Source organism: Acanthopagrus latus, chromosome 22 (genome assembly GCF_904848185.1).
Source record: "Acanthopagrus latus isolate v.2019 chromosome 22, fAcaLat1.1, whole genome shotgun sequence".
NCBI lineage: Eukaryota > Metazoa > Chordata > Actinopteri > Spariformes > Sparidae > Acanthopagrus > Acanthopagrus latus.
In genome coordinates this window covers 16,108,634-16,129,665 of record NC_051060.1, presented here as the reverse complement: position 1 = coordinate 16,129,665, position 21,032 = coordinate 16,108,634, and the positions used below count along the sequence as shown (strand labels likewise).

Below are 21,032 nucleotides of genomic sequence, written 5' to 3'. Positions count from 1 at the left end.
GTCTTTAAAAACATTTTAAAAATTTGTTAACCTTGCTTTCACTCACTCACTCACTCCTCAGAATTTCTACGAACATGTCATTAATCTGGTTATCCACGTCTCATTCTAGGTCAAAGCGTAAGGTCCTGGGTCGCAAGGAGTCTGATGATGAGAAGAACCGGGCTGGGAGCAGCCCACAGTCTCCACCTGTCACCCCCACAGCCATGTCCCCGGGGTCGACGTCTTCCTTGCCCCGCCAGTCGAGCTCGATCCAGCGAAACCTCCGCAAGTCCTGCACCAGCAGCGACACCTTCAAAGCCCTGCTCCTGAAGAAGGGCAGCCGCTCAGAGACCAGCTTCAGGATGTCGGCGGCTGAGATGCTTCGCTCCACTGACCCTCGCTTCCAGAGAACCCGCTCCGACTCCGAGCTGGACCCCCCTGCTGCTTCACCCTCCTCGCCGACGGCGCCACACAGCCCCCTAACCTCCCCTGGCCGTGGTAAGAGGGCGACAGAAGAGTGGAATCGCTACGAGACCTTTTCTCTGTCCTCGCCGACCTCATCGTCCTTCTCGATGAGCGGATCGAAGTATGGGCGCTCACGCACGCCGCCCTCTGCGGCCAGCAGCAAGTACAATGCGCGCTGCCGAATCCTCAGCAGCCCGATGACTGTGATCTGCGAGCGCGAGGGCGAGCTGGCTGAGAATGAGTACGGAGACACTGCAGAGAGCCTGTCCGGACCAGCGGCCCAGACTCTCCCTAGGCTCAAAGACTCCAATGGCACTTTATCTGACGAGAGCAGAAGTTAAAGAGCAGTGACGGTCCCTCAGATACAGGGAGCTGGACTCGCGCGTCATAAGCAGGGAACAGGAAAAGGAGCCGACAGAAGGCCCTCTAGAGACACCTCCCTGAGCCCCACCCCCTCAGCGCCGCCTCTGAGGGAGTGGACACATTTGGTCCTGATGTGAGGTCAGAGGTCACCCCCATCATGGACCGGGCTGAACTGGTTCAAGACTCCCATGATTCTCAACTCTCTCCTTCGTTTGGTGACTCACCCTTTGTGTTAAAGGAATAGTGTTTTCTTTTACGCCTGGTGTTCTTAGTTTGTTTTTTTACACTTGTTTTGCTGTTTGTTTTACTTCATCATGTCCTTAACACGCAGGAACCCTTTAGCTTTCTTTGGGTGACGAGGTTAAAGACGGCAAACTAAGGTGATCGGAAGGAACCGAAAAGTCACAGGTTGTTTTGCTGCTGTGGTGCCGCGTAGCTAGGCAGTAGGAAAGAGTGGTAACGCGAAGGCGCGCCAGACGCTCGCTTTGGGGGATCCTCTCAGCTCCTGCGTTGCTCCTGTTGGCTCTGTAAAGTGTTTGAGAGCACCATGGTTTGCAAACTTCATGCGGCCTGTAATACACGTAAAAAAGAACTGAAGGGTGAGGTAGAACAGACAGTTCGGCGGGGTACAACCTTCAGCTGTGGTTACTGCCAGGGTTTTTGCTTTCTGCTCTTAGATCAGCGGTTTAGTTTGCAGAGCTGGTGTGTTCAGTGGTCCAGAGGAAGTGCAGAGGGCTCAGTGCTGCCACCTAGGGATGGACAGGAAGTGAACTACGAAAAGGTTCAACCAAAACAGAAAAATGTACTCTTGTAGAAAAGAGGCTCATAAAACGTCTATTAAATGAATTTTTAGCTTGAGATTTTGCACTGTGCGTAGGTGTTTTTCTTCGTTTGTGACTTCAAAAAAGTATGTTTTAAGGACCGTTTTAATAAACAAGTGATGTCATGACCTGTGTTTGGGAGTTGGGTATGAATCTATAATTGTAAACGCTAGAAATGACATTAGTCGCAGAAGAAGCTAATTTCTGGGTCTTTTTTTTTTTTTTTTTAAGTGATGGTGTTGGTTACCAAAGAGCTGAAAATAAATTAATCTGGACGTGAACACAATCAGAGAGTGCGACTGCTTGTCTGACACCCATGCATCCGGTCCAGCTGTTGCTGTTTGCTGAGACCTTTCTAGCAGCTTTTAGGGCTAAAATGATTTCTTTAAGGAAAAAAAAAAAAAAAAAGCTATTGACTTTTATCTTTTTGCAGTTATATATGGTTCTGTATATACAAACATAGAGAGAGGAGTTTGACATTATTTTGACTTATTTTCAAAGACTTTGTACATTTTTAGAGCCCTGTGTTTGCTGGAAGGGAGTGGTTTCCTTTTTTTTTTTTTTCTTTTTTAGATTATTTATTTTCACATAGCAGGGCTGCAGTACGATGTCACGATCAGGGGGCGACCAGCGAGGTGATGGAGTTTGTCCGAGGGGCCACATTTACGACGCTGATCCCGGCGGGCCATTTCTTTCTTTCTTTCTTTCTTTTTTTTAAAAAGGTGCTTCACAGTTAGAAAAAAATGCAATAATGTTAATATTTCTGCTTAAGCCTTCTACTGCCCTTAATCTCGAGTCATGCTGAGCTCACGCTGGTGCTCGCAGCCGAGTAAATGTGGTCTCTTTCGAGTCATAAACTGAGGCGACAGGCGTGAGACTCCCTAACCTCCTAACAGCCATAGCGCCCTGTGGTTTAATCACCTGTGACCAAAGTGTGTCTCCCGGCTCCCGCCCCGGCTGTGATCGAGCACCCCGGGCTCGTCTCATGACGGGAGGCGGCGTCTTAATCGCGGAGAGCCCGTGAAAAGAAAGACGAGAGTGCAGAGGAAGCGGTGGAGCTGAGGGCAGGCTGCTAACGCTCTTGTGTATGTCTGTGTAATAAAAACAAGGTGATATTTAAAGAGCAGGCCTCCGTGTCATTTTTTTCTTCCTGCTTCTCCGCATGTCTGTGTGCGTGATTCACGGCCATCTGCCAGCCCGACTCCCCGAAATCACCGCCTCATTAGCGCCGTCGCCATGGCACCCATACTCGTCCGTCATGTGGCAGGCTCCAGAGGCCGTCGTTCACCCCTCCCTCTCCACCCGCGGGGTCATCAGTTATGTCCCCTTCTGGACATCTTATTAGGACACACTGAATCACTGGCCCAGCCTATAATAGACATTTTTTTTCACTGACTTCAGAGGACTTACAGTTCTATCCCACGTCTCAGGACTGAAAGCCACAGCCTGTCGACATTCCCCGCAGGTCCTCGCTGCCTTCTTCTTCTTCTTCTTCCACCCTGACCGAGTACTTACAATGCAGCCCCACCACCTCTCACCGAGCAGGGCCACCTGCCCTCTGACGCCGCCGCGCCATCTGGCTGTCAGACGCAAATCAATACACACTCCTCCTGGACGTAATCACACTATCGACACTTCACTTCTCTCATTCTCCCGTTATATCGAAGACCCTCCCGGTAGCATCCGGAACAGAGGAGGTGACAAATGAAACGGATCGACTGTGCTCACCTGATGTGTGTTTTTAGAGCTCGGGGAGTCTTAACTGATCGCTCACCTTGTTCAACAGGCCGCTGCCACCATTCACGGCCATTTAAAGTGAGACGCAGTGGGTGACACTTGTGTGAAACCAGATTATGGAGCGCAGGATTGGCTCAGGACTGTTTTGACTCCCCCACGCCGTTCTTACAATACTCATCTCCAAAACAATTTCAGTTTCAGCTTCTTCTCGTGAAAACACAAGTGTCAGTTTGTGCCCGTTATCTGTTAAAGAGGAATCAACCCAAAGAGACTGGACACTGCCTTAAAATAGGTACAATTATCACCAGACATATATTCAATCACATTTGTTAATTTGTGTTAGTGTGACAAAGACTACTGAACATTTATCTTGACAATTTATTGTTTTGAATACAAACTTCTGTGATTTCAGCTCCTTTAAAAAGGTGAATATTTTCTCGATTATTGTCTCATTTTTCTCAGCAGTGAACTGGATATTTTTGGCTTGTGGACAAAAAAAAATTAATTGAACAATGTTATGTTGGGATTTGGGAAACACTGATCTACATTTTTCACATTTTAAAGACCAAACAACTCATGGATTAGTTAAGAAAATGCCGTTCTGCATTAGCACTTTTTATTGTCTTTATATGTCAGTCATGTTTAATCTTAAGATTTATCTAGAGGGCCTTTAAACAGACTGTACCAACAGGCTGGGAACCTCTGACGGGACTCATCAAGGTCCAACATTACCTGTTTGCTACTCACTGGTAAAATAACAACAATATTATTTAACCAAGATAAAGATGCTGAAATGATCTGTTTTAAAGAAGTCTATAGAGCTGCAACATTTAGTGGTTAATTAGTTGATTTAATTTATTGGCTTAATTTTTCCAGAAAGCTTCATACAGCAGTAAATGAAATATATTTGGATTCTGGCCCAAACAAAGCTGTCTAAAGACGTCTCTCTGGGCTCTTTGGGAAGTTGTGACGGCAGTTTTCTCACATCTTTTCAGACGTTTCATAGATTACAGAAGTAAGCCCTAATCTTTAATGCTGTACTGAAACTAATGGCAGCCTGGGAGGAATGATAACGATATAAGAAAAAAAAAAAAAAAACTTGCCTTAGAGAAAAACAGTCGCCAGCAAAGCTAAATTTATCTCGCACGCAAAGAAACCAACCACTTGCACACCTACTGACACCTACAGTTCTGGCGGTCGCGTCCGCCTATTTCGAAATCTGGCGTGTGGGAAAACACTGGAACCTCCATGTAATCAAACTAAAATACCTCAGACTTGTTAAAAACGTGACTCGAAAGAAAAGAAGTGTTGATTAGTTTTCTTCCGGTTTATCTCTTGTTGCCAGAAAATGGGTTTTTGTCATGGAAGTCTTTTTATATCGGTGTTATCCTGACTCGAGGTCTCCACCAGACTGGAGGCGGGCAGATAACATTAAAATACAGAGCGAGGCCTCATTACACGTTTCCTATCCGCGGCGATGTTTCACCCCTCCGAGCACGACCAGTCGAGATCGATCCGACTGGTGAACAGCAAAGAAGAAGACAAGTGTGTGTGTGTGTGTGTGTGTGCGTGTGTGCAGGGGATAAAAAAAGACGTCATTTCTGCTGAGCGCCTGAACATGATAGCGGGAACAAATTCGGCCACAAATAAAACAAAATGTGTGAGTCAGCAGACCTGAACCTGAGCAGGGGGAGGACGAGAGGAGGACGGTGAGGGAGGACAAAAGGGCGGCGCAGAAACTGTGGGGAAGATTTCACCCGGGCTGATAAAAGGTCACGGTGATCAGTGCGAGGAGGACGGTCTGACCCGTGTCCAAGACAGATCAGATAAACAAGCCGCATGCGAAGCTTCCTGCAGAATAATCAATCCATTAGATGCTCAGTTATATTTATTATTGGTGAGATAAAACATTTCACATTCTTAAGCATCAGGTGGGAGTAAGTAATATCTTCCATTATTCATTTATCAGTGCAGTGTCATCATTCCTTTATCAAGTATCATGTTACTGCCCCCCTTCTGGATTAAAAACACACAATCCCTAACAGATTAAAAGATACACATGAGGATAAATATGATTTGATGTAAAACAACAACAAAAAAAAGGAGTTTTAAAAAGGCATGTTTACGTTAGTTTTTTTAAATGTCACCTTAGCAGCACACAGCAAGCATCGCAGATGTTGGCAGATCAGAGCTGAAAGCACACAGGCACACTTGTTCGGTCATCGTACTTGGTGATGCAGGTATGACCGGTCCAGTTTTACTATGACTCAGTGACGGTAAGTCACGCCTGAGATCAGATAAATGTGAGATGTACAAAATCATTTTGCCGGAGAGTCACCTTCACAGCCAACCGCTGACTGACGAGAGCAAAAAAAAAAGAAAAAAAGAACCCTGCAGTCAGACTCTGCAGGTGACCTTACAAGGTGAAAGGATGGGCTCACATTTCCTCAGGTTTGTCTTAAAACTACCCTAGAATTGAAAACATAACTGGTCCCTTCCAGAAGTTATTCCAGACTAATCACACAGTCCTCCTGTTGAGTTACAGAGTAAAAGCATTTTGATTTTAGGTACATCTCATATTTACTAGTAGATCTTCCCTGCCTATTCCAAGTTTTGTGGCATTTCCAAATGGCTTGAAAATATTTTTTTTCAATCTTGGAAAAGGTCCCAAAAAAGAAGCGCCTTGATTTTAATTGATATCATTAGTGTTATGTTGTCGTTCTTAAGGCCAGTAAGGACAGTTATATAATGCTTTTCCTCGATTTCACCCTCTAGGATCAAATAACTGTTTTAATGTGCTTACTGCTTTAAGACAGACCTGAAAACATGTGAACCTAATCATTTTACACACAGATGGTTTATATTAAGATTTGGGTAAAAAAAACAAACAAAAAAAAACAAGAAGAACGATCACATCATCAACAATTTAAGTCATTTTTTCCCATCCTTTAAGCATCACCGAATAATCAGCAATTTGCAATGTGTGCAAATAACAGGCGAAAATAAATCAATCACTGAAAAACGTGACAAGGCACTTTGTGGTTTTTTGGTCTAACAGGATGCACCAAATGAGACAAACTGTTTCCTGACTACTTGGCTCCACCTGCTGGATATATATTCCCCTCCGCTCCCCCCTTTTTTTAATTTGACCTCCTGGAGCTTTTGTAATCACTGTTTTGATCCCTTTATCAAGACTTTCAGTGAGTCTGTAATTCAACAGCCAAAGCAAATAAAGCAAAACAGACAAATGTTGATCATTAGTGTGACCTTGAAACTTCCATTTCATCCATTATAGTTCGATAATAGCAACGATTCCTTTTCCCACTTTAGACTTTGCTTAGTGTTGCTGAACTGTCTGAAATTCCTCAAGCCTTGTCAAAAGATCATGTAAACTATTTTTAATGAGTGGCTATCTGAGAGTTATAATGGGCAGGAGCGTTGCTTGACCTTTGTCTTCCTACTCCGGCTCCTTCTTGAGGACCCAGACCTCGTTCCTGCGGTTGGTCAGTTTGAAGGGGCTGTCGTACCCGGCGGTGTAGAACGGCTTGTCGACGTACTGCACCCCGTCTCTCTGCAGGCTTTCCAGTAGTTTCAGGAGCTCCTCGCGCTTCGCTTTCTCATTGGAGAATCCGCCGTACCTCCTGTAGAAGAAAAGACAAAAAAAGAGCAGATGAAGTTCTTTTGTTCTGGTATCTGTAGTCAGTTGGAAACATTTGGTGAAAAAAAAAAAAAAGAGCAGAAGTGCAAATACAAAAGTCTTATTAACTTTACACAATATCACCTTTTATCAACAGTTAGACTTATAAGAAGTTCATGCCGAGGTCGTTCTCTACCTGACATAAACTGTGAACTCTTTCCTGTGCTCCACAAACACGTCCGGGTCGCTCGGCTCTGGAGGGTTCTCCTGATGCTCCTCTGGGACGTAGAAGGACATGGTGAACTGAGATTCACACGTGGGGCCGGCGCCGGGGTCCACGCGGCAGCTGACGGGGGCCGTCATCTCCACTTTCACCTCTGAGGAAACAGAGAGATAGACAATTTTAACAGACATGAAACACATGCAGTCAGACATCTAAGGCCGAATGAGATGTTAGTGTGACATGCGATCAGCTCTCGTAAGAAATACACATATTGAATTTTCTAAACAAACCCTCAGCTGCCAGCTGGTGAATCAGAAGTTGAGCAACTTGACGATACGTGAACAGATGGCGGACGTATAACAACAACGTCTGGCAGATGTAGAGGATTAAACACACCAGGCTTTACAGATCACACACTCCTCCCAACGCCGCAGACTTCACCAGCGCAAACAATATATATTCCCATAAATAATGCGGGGCGTAAACTGCTGAGTAAGACAAAAAGCAGTGTCCCCGCCACAAACTGCTGAGGGAAGAACTAAAGTGCACTTTCGCATCGACTCCTGCATTTATTCATCGGCTCCTTTGTATTCACGCCGATTCAGTCTGCGGCATTTTCGACACGATTAACTCGACTGACTGTCCTTAATCAGGCTTTGCTCTGTTTGGTTAAATTTATGTCTGAATATCATGTTTGTTAACAGGTACAACAAAGTATAAGACTCAAAAACACTTCAACACTGACAAAGTTTCCACAAAGAAAAAAAAGACAGTTAGAGAAACGGAGACACTCACTGTTGCCATTGTTGCCTTGAATGTAGTTGAAGAGCCTGCGGAAGCCGGCGTTCATGGCTGTGTCCCACTCCATCGCACTCAGGGTGGTGCTCACCCACTTAGTGGGCTGGTAGGTGCGAACCTCATAGTCCTCTCCCTGTAGGACATGCACAAATATATACATTTATATACATATATAAAAGAGTCTAGACGTATAACGGTAAATTCAATTATTATTCATTGGAGTACACTTTTATTTTATTCTATCTTTATATTTCACTGCACACTGATTGTTCCCATTTGCTGCTGTGCAAAATTGAATATCTCCTGCGTGGGATCAATAAAGACACAAATTATCTCATCTTCCTTGTGAGAAAATGATTACATGATTAAATGAACGATGAAAATCAAATTAATCGCCAGCTATGTTGATAATCGATGGGACAGTTAGAGTAATTCTCTTTTTAAAAAGTCTCACTTTTCTGATTCCAGCTGCTCAAATGTTAACATTTTGGAGTTTCTTTACACTCATGCAACAGTAGACTTGGTATATCTTTGGGTTGTGGAATGAGACAAGACAGCTGAAGGCGTCATCTTAGGAAACACTGATCGACATTCTCTGACATATTGTAGAGCCAATAACTAACTGCTTAATCGATGAAAAATCGATGCAGCCTTAAATTAATCAGTTGATTGTTGTTTTTAATAATTAAATCACTGAATCAATAAATGTCAGAAACAACTGTCACACCACATGACACCATACTTTGGTCAAGGTATAAAAAGTATTCAAACTTAGCATAACAGAAACTTAAAACATGTTTAGGTGCAACACCCATCACAATATCACAACATGCTGTTTATTGCATGTTTATCTTTGTTCAATTATATTACTCTATTAAAATTGTTATTACAGTCTTTCCAATAGCTCTCTATTATTGTGACTAACACTTGTGCTGCTACGTATCTCCCTCTGTACTGCTGTGCTACCTGCAAACTTCTCCCATGGGGGATCAGTAAAGCAACATCTTAATATTAATCATCTTAATCTCAAGGGGACATCAGTAATTACTTCTTCTTCATGCTAAATTCTGAACAGCAGCAAATTCTCACAGAGGAGAAGCTGGATCCAGCAAAGGTGTGGCACTTTAACTGGATAAACCTCTTAGTGTAGTTAGGATGTTCTCATATATCTTGTTTTGTCCCATCATCAGCCCAAAACCCCAAAACATTCCATTTACGACTGAATGAAAATGAGACCAGTGGCAAATCCTCACAGCTGAGAAGGTGGAATTATTGAAAAGTTTAACAATCATGCTTGAAAATGTCTGGTCACATGGCAGACCAACCAGGCCAAAGGTTTACTGCCCTTCTGCACAAGGTGGTCTGGGAAACATTTACCTGCTTCTCCTCTGCTGTGAATTTGGGGTTCTGCAGTCCAGTTGAGAACAGAGCTTGTCCCACAGCTTTCAGCATGACCGGTGTGAAGGTGGCCAACAGATGTCTCTATAAAGTCAAATATCGACCGAGTACATCACATGTAAAGTTAGACTACATTGCAGCTCATCTTGTTTTACAACCTGTCACATTTAGTCAGATGAGGCTAGTTATGATCTTATCTTGTAAAAACGTCTCTGAAAATACATCATTCATAGATAAATGGCGAAGTCACACTTTTCACCGCCCGACTCGACACTTCTGTTAAAACTTATTGTAAGTTGCAAGTTACTGAATTAAAGCAGAAACTGAGGCATAATTACCTGTGAACTGACGCGTTTGGTCCGTGTTAACAAGATGTGGAGTGGCGTTTGTTTTGATAACATCACTTCCGGACTGTTACAAAACCTGAGATCCGATTGGCTGAGCGCGAGTGTACCTTTCAAAATAAGAGTCCCGATTTCGTAACGTCGAGAGAAGTGAGTAAATACAAAGGTGGAGGTGTTCAACTTTGGTCCACATTTAAAAAACACGTTTGTGTGTCGTGGATTTATGAATGAGGATTGTGGGCTGTATGATAGCAGTTACACGTTCAAATGAAGCCACTCACACACACAATAGTGTCTCATGGCTGCTTTCTTTAAAACTGGGCTGCACACACCTTTGCATTTTGAGGGGAAAAAAGTTAACTTAGTGGTTGAAACAAGTGACTATTGCAATCCCTGCTGAAACAAACAGCATAGACCAGCATATATTATGTTTTAGTGCCGGTCTATGCTGTTTTTTTCAGCAGGCATATTGTTTAGTTTAGATGCAAAATGGTACTATAGGGCCCCAAATAATGAAGAATAATTCATAACTAGGGGTCATGTGTGGTTTAAGAGCATTTGTTGCTCACATAAAAACAAAATATACTTCTCATTTTTATTTATTTATTTATTTATTGCAAGAAGCATCTATTTGGTGGGCCAGCTTTAGACAGTCCTGGATCAATACTTAGGGCAGAAAGCTAGCTTCCTAAAGCATTTTACAACTGCAATTGTTTGGTCTTCATTTAAATATGAACACATTTATTTGCAATATTAGTTTCTATAGTTTTAATACAAATTAGGTTTATCAAAGCAAAGAAAGAGCCCCCTACCTCCAGTGGCCACACAAGTTCAGTCTGTGTAAGTTGTTTATTTATTTATTTATTTATTTTTTGCTACCTAATTGTTTGGCATTCTATCCGAGTCTAGCTCTAACACATTTATCATATAATGATAGTGTTCACATATTGAATTTTTCATAATTGTACTTATTTCACAACTTTCCTGACATACAGAGAACCTGGCCCAAGTAGCATTCTAGTACAGGAATGCTGGTTGATTCTGGCACTCATGTAAAAACATAATATAGTGTTCCATGGCCTCCAAACACCTTTCTCTAGCAAAAATTCATCTCAGACAAAATTAAATTTCACCAGGCAGTTGAAAGTTGTTTCTCGAAGAGCGTCTTCCATTTTTTATTTTCTACATTATTATTTACATCAAAGGGATCGGTAGCGAACCTTACAAGAAAACAAAACAAAAAACTAAATTGCGATATTTATTAAACACACAGTCCAGGCGATATGAGGCACAGTCACAAAGAGGTGTCAAGAGTAGAAACAAACGTAAAAACCTAAGAGGACACCATTCAAAATTTAACTCACACACAGACACACATGCGTGGCAATAGAGCAGGTATGTAAAAGAGTAAAAAGCTGCTACATCTGGTAACTGTTGTGAAACAAGTCTGAGGAACAGTTTGATTAACACCTTGGTTGTATTTAGGCTTCAGCAGGTGTGAAAACAAGCAGCCTGTTGGCGCGAGAGCCTGAGCAAACAGATCCCGGTCTCCACGGAGACAAAGACAGGAGCAGTTGTAGAGCGAGGCAAAGCGAGACCGTGTTTACAGATATGGATGCATAGATTAACATTTGCAACTCGATCTGGGATGCATCTCTCGTGATGTATGCAGACACGCACACGCAGACTCACAAGCATTGTATGGACGAGGGACTGTGAAAATCTCATCTACGGGGACATGCAATTGAACGCAGAGACTGCAGCAGCTTTGTGTCTCCATATTGTCCTATGAGGAGGATTTTATTCATTACAATTCTTAGAGCCAAGGGCAGTGAAGAAAAGGCAGAAAGACAGAGTGGTTTGTCAAAAAAGTCCAAATGTCACCGCTAGAAACAGCAGCAAACAATTCATCATCTGAGCCCCAGAGCTCAAGCTACAACCTGGCAATTATTCTCAAAGAAATGCTCATAAAGCAGCATAGTAATTATTATTTAAATGCACAATAAGAAAAGGGATTAAAAAAGTATATTAAATATACACGCTAGCTATATTCTATGTGTTAGTATTTTATTTATTTGGTCTTTCATATTCCCTTTTTTATTGTCAACATAAATATCAATTAAAGCTTTATTTGATAACCATTTCTCAGACTCTGCATCGTCCATAAATTAGTACATTCTGTGACCAGGTTGTAGCTGAAGAAGCTCCAGGGCTCTGTGAGTGTTTCAGGGCTGGTAATACTGATGCACGAAGGACAAAACTTCATCTTTGGACAGTTTCTCGGGGTCCATCCTGGTCTGAGAATCGTGGACTATCACTCCGTCCACCCAGGCCCAGAAGAGGCGCTCCGAGTGACAAACACTGCGGACGAAGACAAAAAAAGGACGCTGTTCATTTATCAGATCATCCTCCATATAACTGATTGATTTAACTGATTACATCACAAAAAAATGTACTCAATATGGATAGAGAAGATGGTACATACTGGAAGGGGGCAGCAGCGTTGGGTGGCATGTCATAGGTGGACTCCTTGGTTGTCTTATTATAGAAGAACTTCATCTTAGAGTTTTTACTGTAAGCCATCGTCCAGGGCTCTGAGGGAGGGAAACAGAGGAGACATTTTTATTTGAAATGTTCAACTGTGTTTTGTCCACAGGATTGTTGAGGCTTTGATGTAAAGTTGACACAAATTAAAGTTCCATTTCTTGACACTGAGCTGCAGCAGCAACACGGGTTGGCAAGTCTTCTGTTTCTCCTAAAAGGGAAAGGGAAAATGCCTGTATTGTCATGTTTCTAAATCCAACTACAATCCTGTTCTTCCCTTACCTCATACAACACTCAATCACGAGTGACCTTTCAAGTAAAAGTAGCCTGATTTACTGATTTCATCTTTTAAGCTTCTTACCTAACAATGCCAGGGACAAAGTAGGCACAATATGGAACAAACATATAACAAAATATGGGGGACTGGACTGAAGGACTAGATTTGGCTTTGAAGTTGGGGTTGGTTTAAAGACACACTGCAGTTACTATGTGTTTAGTGTGAAATACATTTGCATCATGCAGATATTCTTCAATAGGCCAGCTTAAATAGGCACCAGCACTCATACATACCATTGGCAGTTTTAATGATGTAAAGACCCGTGGGAAGGAAGTGTCGATCATCTCTGCCTGTGTAGGACAGACGTGGAACTCCTCCTGAACTCTTCGTCACCTTCATCTCTAGTCTAGATAAAATAGTAGAAAACCCCCAACATTCAGTAAATGTTTATATAAAACTTGGCCTCATATTTTATAGATCATGTTGATGATCGGTAAGAACATACCTGACAAAGATTTTCTCCATTTCTTCTAGCCTGTAGACCTCCTTCACTCTGTTTGGGGTAAAAGACACATTATAGTTTAAGACATAAATAATCAACAACACTTTGTTTTGAATGTTTGTGTACTGTAATATTCTTAAATATGATATCTAACTACACCGCACATGTGGTATTATGTAAGTGTCCATCGATCCAGTGCTTTCTTATCCCTGCAAATAAAATAGAAGGCAGTGTTTAAATTCTTCTCATTAATACCTGATAGGGTTCATGTCTGGTCTGCTGGGTTTGGCGACGGCCTTCACAAACTTCTCAGCCATCTGGATCCTGGACATGCAACAGGTATTAATTAGTTAACTATAGAAAGTAAACAAAAACGTAACAATCAATGAAAGAGATGACGCTGTCATACCTTTGGTTGAAGTGCTTATCTCTTACATCAGTGCCATTCAGTATGAGTACATCCATTACGTGGACTGCGTTGATTCTACGTTGAGCTTTGCCCTGAGGATAAAACATATTGTATTTCTAACTAAATGCAATGGTTTCTTTTCAGGGGAAAGGGATTAAAATGACTACAAACTCCATATACAGATATACGAAGCACGTGATCAACAAGAAACAGAACAGAAAAACTGTTATCATTTAGCATCAACAGAAACAGAGCCAAGCTTAAAGAGATTATAACACAGGTTTCCATATTTCATAAGTATAACACTTCATCTTTCTAGTCCCTCCTCTCACCTCGCCCTTCAGCTCTTGGACAATCTCCACACTCATAAGTGTATCTCTTGGCAGCTCCAGCTTGAAATTTTCCAGCTTCCTCCAGCGTAAGGGCATCTTCCCATCCCATGTGTATATCTGAGACTTCTGCACAAGCCAAGGGGAAACGGAGAGAGTAGATAAAAAGATGAAAACAGGTTCAAACACAGGCCAGCACTCTTAAAAAACTCCCTGGTCACCACTATCCCTCTAGAATAGAAAAACTAGGGGGGAACAGACTGGCCTGTGAGATCTGTGTTTTTATTTATTTAGGAGATAGATTAATTTGATGATACCGGTCTGGTTGTCCAATTACAGCGTGTAAAAATGCATAGATAGGAGCTGCTATCTGATATCACATATAATCATTTGGAAAAAGTGAAATTACTCCTGCTGGGTATGAAAAGAAGATTGTCTGAAAAACATATAGTATTAAGTGGTGGGACACAAGTTGAAGAACTATATTTTGGTGTATGTGTTGCCTAAGTCTTACCCCAAGTGCCAGAAGAAAGATCTGCTCTCCACCTCCCACAATGCACCTGTGGTCAAGGACGTGACGCAACTTCTCCAGTGTGGTGGAGCTGAGAGATGTGAGCTTACACTGGAACGACTCCACATCTGAATTCTGAGATACAGCGAGTGAACAGAAGCGCATGAAGATTAAAAAATGGGGACAAACATTTTAAACCAAACCATTTATAACAGTATTTCAGCCCAACCAAATATGTAACAATTGCTTTTGAATCTGATTCCAGAGCATCCCCTCTGGAAAATATTCATGCTTTCCCCAAGTGAAGAAAGGTGCTTACATTTAATTAAACTGGGAAAGAAATGAAATTGCACATTTATCAGTACTGTTTTATTCCCCGGTAAGATGACTTACCTTAATCAGTTCATAGAATTTGGTTTTTGGGTCTGAAGAACCAGGAGCAACTCTGGCTTTGTCAGGGACCTGCAAGTGGACACAAAATGTAATTAGAGGTGGAATGAAATCGACTAAAGCTGCATTATCATGTCTAATTTCAGCTGAGTATGTGTATCACAGTTTCTCTACTCACCCCCCAAACTTTCAGACACTCCTTCCTAATGTCCGCTTGTCTTGGCTCAGAAAGGGTCCTAGAGTAACAATCACAGTGATACACGGTCAGTTGCATTATAAACATCCACACATGGTTTTACTGCAACAGATATAAATGCACAGTCTGAGTACGGTTACTCACGGGTCTATGACGTAGGCATGGATCTTGGCCAAGGCCTTTATCTGGACTGCACAGAGGCTGCAGTGATATTTAATACATTTTCAGTCAGTCACTGAGTTGGAAATGAAAACATTAAGGCCTTGGTGAATACTGTGTTTTTATACCTCTCATTGGAGTTCACCATAAACTGGTAGAAGTCGGTGTCTTCCTTGATGATGCTCAAAGGAACCACCTCTGTGACGTCCATGTCCGTGTTCCTCAGCTGGTTCAATTTCAGGTTGATTCTGAACATGTACTCCCTGACGGCATCCGACCCGGGCTTCAGACCACGACAAACTATATACCTGCAGATGGTGACAAGTTGGAACAGTTTAACAGATGCAATCAGTTTCTGCACAGATTCTCTCCAGTTAGGCTTCTCTCCTGTCCTATTATGTTTTTTTTGTTTCTTTGTTTGTGAAACTATTGGCTGGTAAAAAATAGTTTTACATGTCAGGATCATTTTTTGAAGTGTATGTTTTTGTAATTCTGATTTGGACCACAAGAGGCTGAAGCGTACCACTACCTCATGTTGTAAATCGCTTACGTCATCTTTTCTTCCAACAAAAGAGCAAATTTCTTCATACATTCTGACCACAAGTCATGACATCAATGTTACAAAGTTTGCTGAAACACAATATAAATATACCTTGTATTTTCAAATTTAAAAAAAGTTCTGTCTGCACACCTCACCCCCCCAATTTGACATCCAATGATATGTTGAAGACAGAGTTTGATACTATAGACCTTCATATCATTGACATATGAGTATGTAATATAGTCATGAAAAACTTTTCTACTGCTTTCAACTGTGACAGTGTTTATGATCTATTAGGTTTTGATTTATTTTTAAACTGTCTAAATATTTTAGACCATAATTTGCAATATTTGTTAAAGAAATTGCCATTCATCAAAAGATTTTAAAGCTATGTGATACCCTGCTGAATTAACTTACAGCTTCCACCCCAATAGTAAGTACAAAATAAATTATTAACGTCATAGAACACACAGACTATGTTACAAAACATATGGGTATTGTCATCTTGCTGCCACTTGGAATAGTCAGTTAACAAAACTACATTTACCTAATCATTAATATTCACTTGAAATATAATAACAACAAAGTTGCACTGTACAAGTAACCAGATCTTAATGCATGTGGGGTACGATCACAAACACACACACACACACAAGGCCTTACCTCTCAGAGTTGGCAGGCCTGCTGGTGACAGGTTTGAAGAGAGAGATCCTCTCGAAGCAGAGGTAGAGCAGGTAGACCAAACCCACACTGAAGGGAGTGAAGAGGTCAAACGTCTTACAGACAAAGTGACCACCTGGAGACGACAAAAAGTACCATTGTGATGGAGCCAGAACAGTGATATAAACACAGACACAATACAACACGAAGACAATAAAGGAATATCGAGGCTGATATGTGTGACAGTTGGTGCCTGATTCAACTCACTAGAGAAAGTACTTAACTACTTCATATACTGTGCACATACCTGTCCTGAGTGTAGAGAGGGCTGTGAGGAACTGACAGAGCAGCAGCTGTTTACTCAGGATCTCCTGGATGTTTTCCTGGCCTTCCACAGAAAAACCCTACCAGAGATCAGAGTCATGAAATCCCCAATCACTGCACGAAAAGCTGAACATGTTAGTTCAACCCACTGAGAGCAGGGATCTGTGAACTTATCTGCCGTTTGATATGTAAATTACAGATTTAGCATGCTTTGAAGCAGAAGCGTAGCTACAAATATAGTCCGCAGTTGGATGTATGAAATAGACTCACCCCATCTGCCATGAGGAAGTGCATCCCTTTTCTCTCTGTATTTTCCAGGACAAAGTTTCGGAAGGCAGTTATGTTTTCTGGCTTTGTGATGTCGCCATCCCCGTCCACTCCTCCCTCACCTGGAACACACAGAGGTCAAGCGTTTGCTGCATCATTCATCACCTGAGACATAACCAGCTCCTGTCCCACCCCTGAACGTGATGTGCATGCACGTACCATAGTAAGGCTCGAACAGTTCACTCGGTGCAGCATAAAAATCTTCCAGCTTGAAGTCACAGGGTCCTTTCAGTGTCATGCCAAAGCCCTTGGCATGCCAACGCCTCTTCCACAGTATGTACTCCGAAAAGCCTCCAGGCCCCGCACAGACGTCGCCGAAGTACAGAAGCTCGCCCTCGCGGTCCTTTGTCAGAGGTTTCTACATAACGAGAGAGGTTAGTCTCGCCTTCTGCTCATGTGGGCCTGTGTGTGCTGAGCCAACAAAAGTTCAGTGCAGCACAAACCAGCAGTTACTTTGACTAGCTCACCCCTTGCGCATCCTTTGGGTTGGTGAACATATTGTCGAAGCAGTGGTCAATGTTGGCCATTTTCATAGCAGCTCTAAAGCCGGGAAGTAAAACAACTTGTCATCTCATTTAAAAGCTTGGCACACCACAAAGCACACAGCAAGCGATGTGAAAATTAGTAAATAGTAAAGTAAATAACTTAACTCTTTAAAAATGAACTAATACAGGAATTAATCATAAGCTGCATTTACTGTAGAGATGCCGACATATGATTATCAGTTATAAATATCAGCTGACGATGCATCCCTGACTATATCATATAAATGTATATTAACACACAGTAGCTCAGTGAACTAAAACCCCAAAAAAGCAAATGACTAATGCAACATAATCCACATGGACCATTTGTAAAGACTGACCTGTTAAGGAAGATACCTCCTCTGATCATCTCATAAGGATTAGAGCGTGTTCGTGATCTCCTCATCTCCTCGCCCTCCAGGTTATCAAACACCGTCTGAACATCAAACAGGTGGAGTAGTTACACAACTCAAGAGATATTACGGTATTATCAACTGAGGAGGGCAATTCACAGAGCTTTGGACACAAAAATCTCCAGTAAAATCCTCAACAACAATACAGTGAAGGTAAAGGGTTCTAAAATCCAAACAAAGGAAATATAGGGAGACACGTACATGATAAAATAAAAAGGCAACAGAATGAAACAGAGGTTGGAACTCACCTTGCACCTTAGAAGAGTGTGCAGGAGGTCTTCAGTGCAAAACTCTGTCTCATCCTCGATCTTAAGTTTTCTCTGCAAGCAAATAAAAACAAGACTTTAAAACACAGTATATATTCATGAGGCCCAAGAGTATGCCTTAAAAAAGATTGTGTATGATACATCTATAAACAAGTGAGTGTCTGAAGTGTCTGTATTTACCCGTCCCAGAACCATCCAGTCCCTCAGCTCATCTGAATCTGGGTTCTCTGTGGTACATTCTGGGAACCAGTCTACTTTTTCTATAGCACTGGGCTGGATGGACAAACAGAAAACAAAACAAAAAATTAGAGAAAACAAAGTAAGTTGGAAGCAACAGATTATGTCGACGGATTATCAGGATTTACACAGAAGTGTACCTCTGGTTCATCGCGCCAGTCGACATTGAGCTCCCCTTGAAAGCCCTGCAGCGTGAGACCAAGACCCCTTCTCCCTCGCTGAGTGGAGGCCTCCACAATCTCTTTGCGTCCCTGCCCAAACTTACCCAGACCTTCACCCTCCCGGAAGCCCATCTTGGCCTAAAGGTACGAGAGATTAATGGAATTGGGAAAAGGCAACGGAAAACCTGTCGCTACTGAATACTTTTGAAATTAAAACAAACTGTGAAACAACTGGTAAATATCTAGTGTTGCTGTGGGTTTCAATACATTACCATGAGTTTCTGTGACACACTGTTGTACATAGTGAAACTGGAGGCGGACTGTGTGCCATCTTGGTCATCAAAAGATGATCTGGAGGACATGGAGAATCCCGGTCTGTGATCCTCCGGGTCACTGAGGGACTCATTTTGGCTCGAGTCTAGAAAGGACAACACCACAGAGACATAGGTACAAACCGTTCATGTAGAAACAGGAGCAGACTAAGACACCAAAGTGAGCAAAAAAATGACAGATAAAACCATATTAACTACTTGTCCTAACAGCCTAACATCTGGTGGATCAACAACCAATTGGAAAATGACCTTCATTATTATCTTAGTCTATTATCAGAGCAGACATTGTTTGGGGGAAAATTAATAGATCTACCTTGTCTGGATAATTGTGACTCTTCATCTGAGCTACTCTCCTCATGAAGCCTTTTTGCTGCCTGCGGTGGTGCAGACGGCGCTTCGATTCTTCTCTTCATCGTGGCTGTAACACAGCAGGACAAAAAAAAACATCCTCAGTCTGATGGATGAGGTGCAGCAGCACACAGGGGGAAAACCAAGAACTGTGACAGGAATACCCAACCTTGCGTTAAGGTAATTTGAAAAATAAAAATGAATTTGAACAGCACGACAGAATCTACCTTGATGTACAAAAAATAAACAAAAAAACAACAGAGGTGGACTGAAATGAACACAATGAAGTGTGTATGAGAGGCAGCCAAAATGAATTTTGACATGACTGACATAAAGTATTCACGAATTGACTATAAATCAAATGTATCTACTACGTGCCGGCACTAAGCGTATGCATACAGTGCTGGTTATTTCTTCAGAAAAATACAAACATCTGCTAAGATGACAAATGAAAGTCATTTATTTTCCTCATTTTATCGTTGTATACATCCCTGTACACTAGTGCTGCACAATAAATCACTTCAGCAGTCGCATCACAAGACGTACAATGTCAAGAAAGGCAAGTCAACTCAACTCTTTAAAATTTTAGATGTGTTTTTGCAGCATTCAAGATTAAAGTAAAGACTGAGGCACATAATGTATACTGACAATATTTCCATCCAATAGTTCCCCTGCAACCTGCATGGCCTCTATTGTGCGATTCAAGTTATCTGGTAACAATTCCTGTATTTTTTTTTCATATCGAAATACATACCACAGAAAAAACATAATACTGCCAGGTCAGTTTTCTTTCGGTGTTGTGTAGCCCTATTTTAAACTGTTACATTGTGATTGGCTACATTAGGTTAGACCTTTACAAAAATAAATAATTATTGCATGATTTTAAAAACCATGGAACGTAATAATAACCAATAATTGCAATTTTAATGGCTGCAAGGTTATAAGTGCAATAATCTGAGTTACGTTTTCCCTCAGCATATAAACATGTGTATGAAGAGAAGGAAAATAGCGACCAATATTACAGTGGGTACTGCCAAACCATATTCTGAGCAGATAAAGTGTACAGTGTTTTTAGCCCTGGTATAATTATCGATATTTCCAAAACAATCCAAAACATGCATGTTGAGGTATGAGGTTGCAGTATTTTCTGTAGTGACACTAGATGTAAGTAGAAGAAGCAAGGCCATTAAGGAAAGGATATGATATCAAGTCATATGTACCCGAGCAGTTAGTGTCGTTCATTACACTCAGGAAAGGATTAACCCGTGGCTAGTCCACATCACACATATCACTAGCAATCCTTTGAACCTCCACGTTGCCAGATGTTGACAATCATAATGTTACAATCTGAAAAATACATTTTCTGCAAATATGAACCGTTACCTCTGCGGTTATGTTGTAGTTAGCAGCAGTCAGCTATCAAACTTTGGCAAAGTCGGCCCATGCCACTCTCCAAGATATATGCCTTTGCAGTATATCACAGCTAAAGTAAACTCGTTTGGCTGGTTAGTGTCACTGTGGATGTTTTCGGTGTTTTCTGTGAAACGAAACTGCGCAGCTGTAGCAGCATTAGCTGTTGGCTAGCTAAATTAGCCAGCTAGTTTTTTACCAGCTCAGAAGACAAACTTCACTCCTCTGTCGTGAGACTGTAGCGACACAACGTTTAGTCCGCATGTGTTTCGAGATCTCCCAGTAAGACTTTTATTCGCAGGGAAACTTTTGTAATAAATACTCTGTTTTCGAAGTTTACATTAGCCCGCGTTCTGATTTTAGAGCATTCAGGGGTCCTTCTTGTTCTGACGACACGCAGTAATGAT

General features: G+C 41.9%; 3 protein-coding genes across 13 annotated transcripts in view; 1 reads left to right on the top strand and 2 right to left on the bottom strand.

Annotated features, from left to right (window-relative positions):
* nhsl1b (NHS-like 1b) overlaps positions 1 to 2,751 on the top strand; it is a 105,080-nt gene extending 102,329 nt beyond the window's left edge. For all 10 annotated transcript variants that reach the window (XM_037086185.1, XM_037086187.1, XM_037086184.1 and 7 more), the window contains one exon: positions 110 to 2,751. In XM_037086185.1, coding sequence (XP_036942080.1) covers positions 110 to 785 — 676 coding nt within the window. In that variant the 3' untranslated portion in view covers positions 786 to 2,751. The remainder of the gene's footprint in view (positions 1 to 109) is intronic.
* A 2,483-nt stretch (positions 2,752 to 5,234) lies between these two features.
* On the bottom strand, positions 5,235 to 9,835 carry hebp2 (heme binding protein 2). The gene is made up of 5 exons (XM_037086203.1): positions 9,760 to 9,835; positions 9,401 to 9,505; positions 8,021 to 8,156; positions 7,199 to 7,379; positions 5,235 to 7,006 (listed from the first exon to the last, which is right to left on the bottom strand). The coding sequence occupies exons 1-5, from the start codon at positions 9,820 to 9,822 to the stop codon at positions 6,823 to 6,825; spliced, it is 669 nt and encodes a 222-aa protein (XP_036942098.1). The 5' UTR covers positions 9,823 to 9,835; the 3' UTR covers positions 5,235 to 6,822.
* A 1,077-nt stretch (positions 9,836 to 10,912) lies between these two features.
* Positions 10,913 to 21,032, bottom strand: cmtr1 (cap methyltransferase 1). Of its 2 annotated transcripts, none has more exons than XM_037087114.1 (24): positions 20,599 to 21,032; positions 19,181 to 19,285; positions 18,808 to 18,953; positions 18,515 to 18,673; positions 18,318 to 18,410; positions 18,120 to 18,191; positions 17,800 to 17,894; positions 17,402 to 17,474; positions 17,094 to 17,292; positions 16,878 to 16,996; positions 16,591 to 16,687; positions 16,287 to 16,419; positions 15,211 to 15,390; positions 15,068 to 15,124; positions 14,906 to 14,963; positions 14,731 to 14,799; positions 14,341 to 14,472; positions 13,830 to 13,955; positions 13,498 to 13,589; positions 13,344 to 13,412; positions 13,092 to 13,139; positions 12,880 to 12,992; positions 12,251 to 12,359; positions 10,913 to 12,126 (listed from the first exon to the last, which is right to left on the bottom strand). In XM_037087114.1, the coding sequence occupies exons 2-24, from the start codon at positions 19,278 to 19,280 to the stop codon at positions 11,991 to 11,993; spliced, it is 2,475 nt and encodes an 824-aa protein (XP_036943009.1). In that variant the 5' UTR covers positions 19,281 to 19,285; positions 20,599 to 21,032; the 3' UTR covers positions 10,913 to 11,990. The 2 variants fall into 2 exon arrangements, with proteins under 2 accessions (XP_036943009.1, XP_036943010.1); XM_037087115.1 differs by having other exon boundaries at positions 20,825 to 21,032.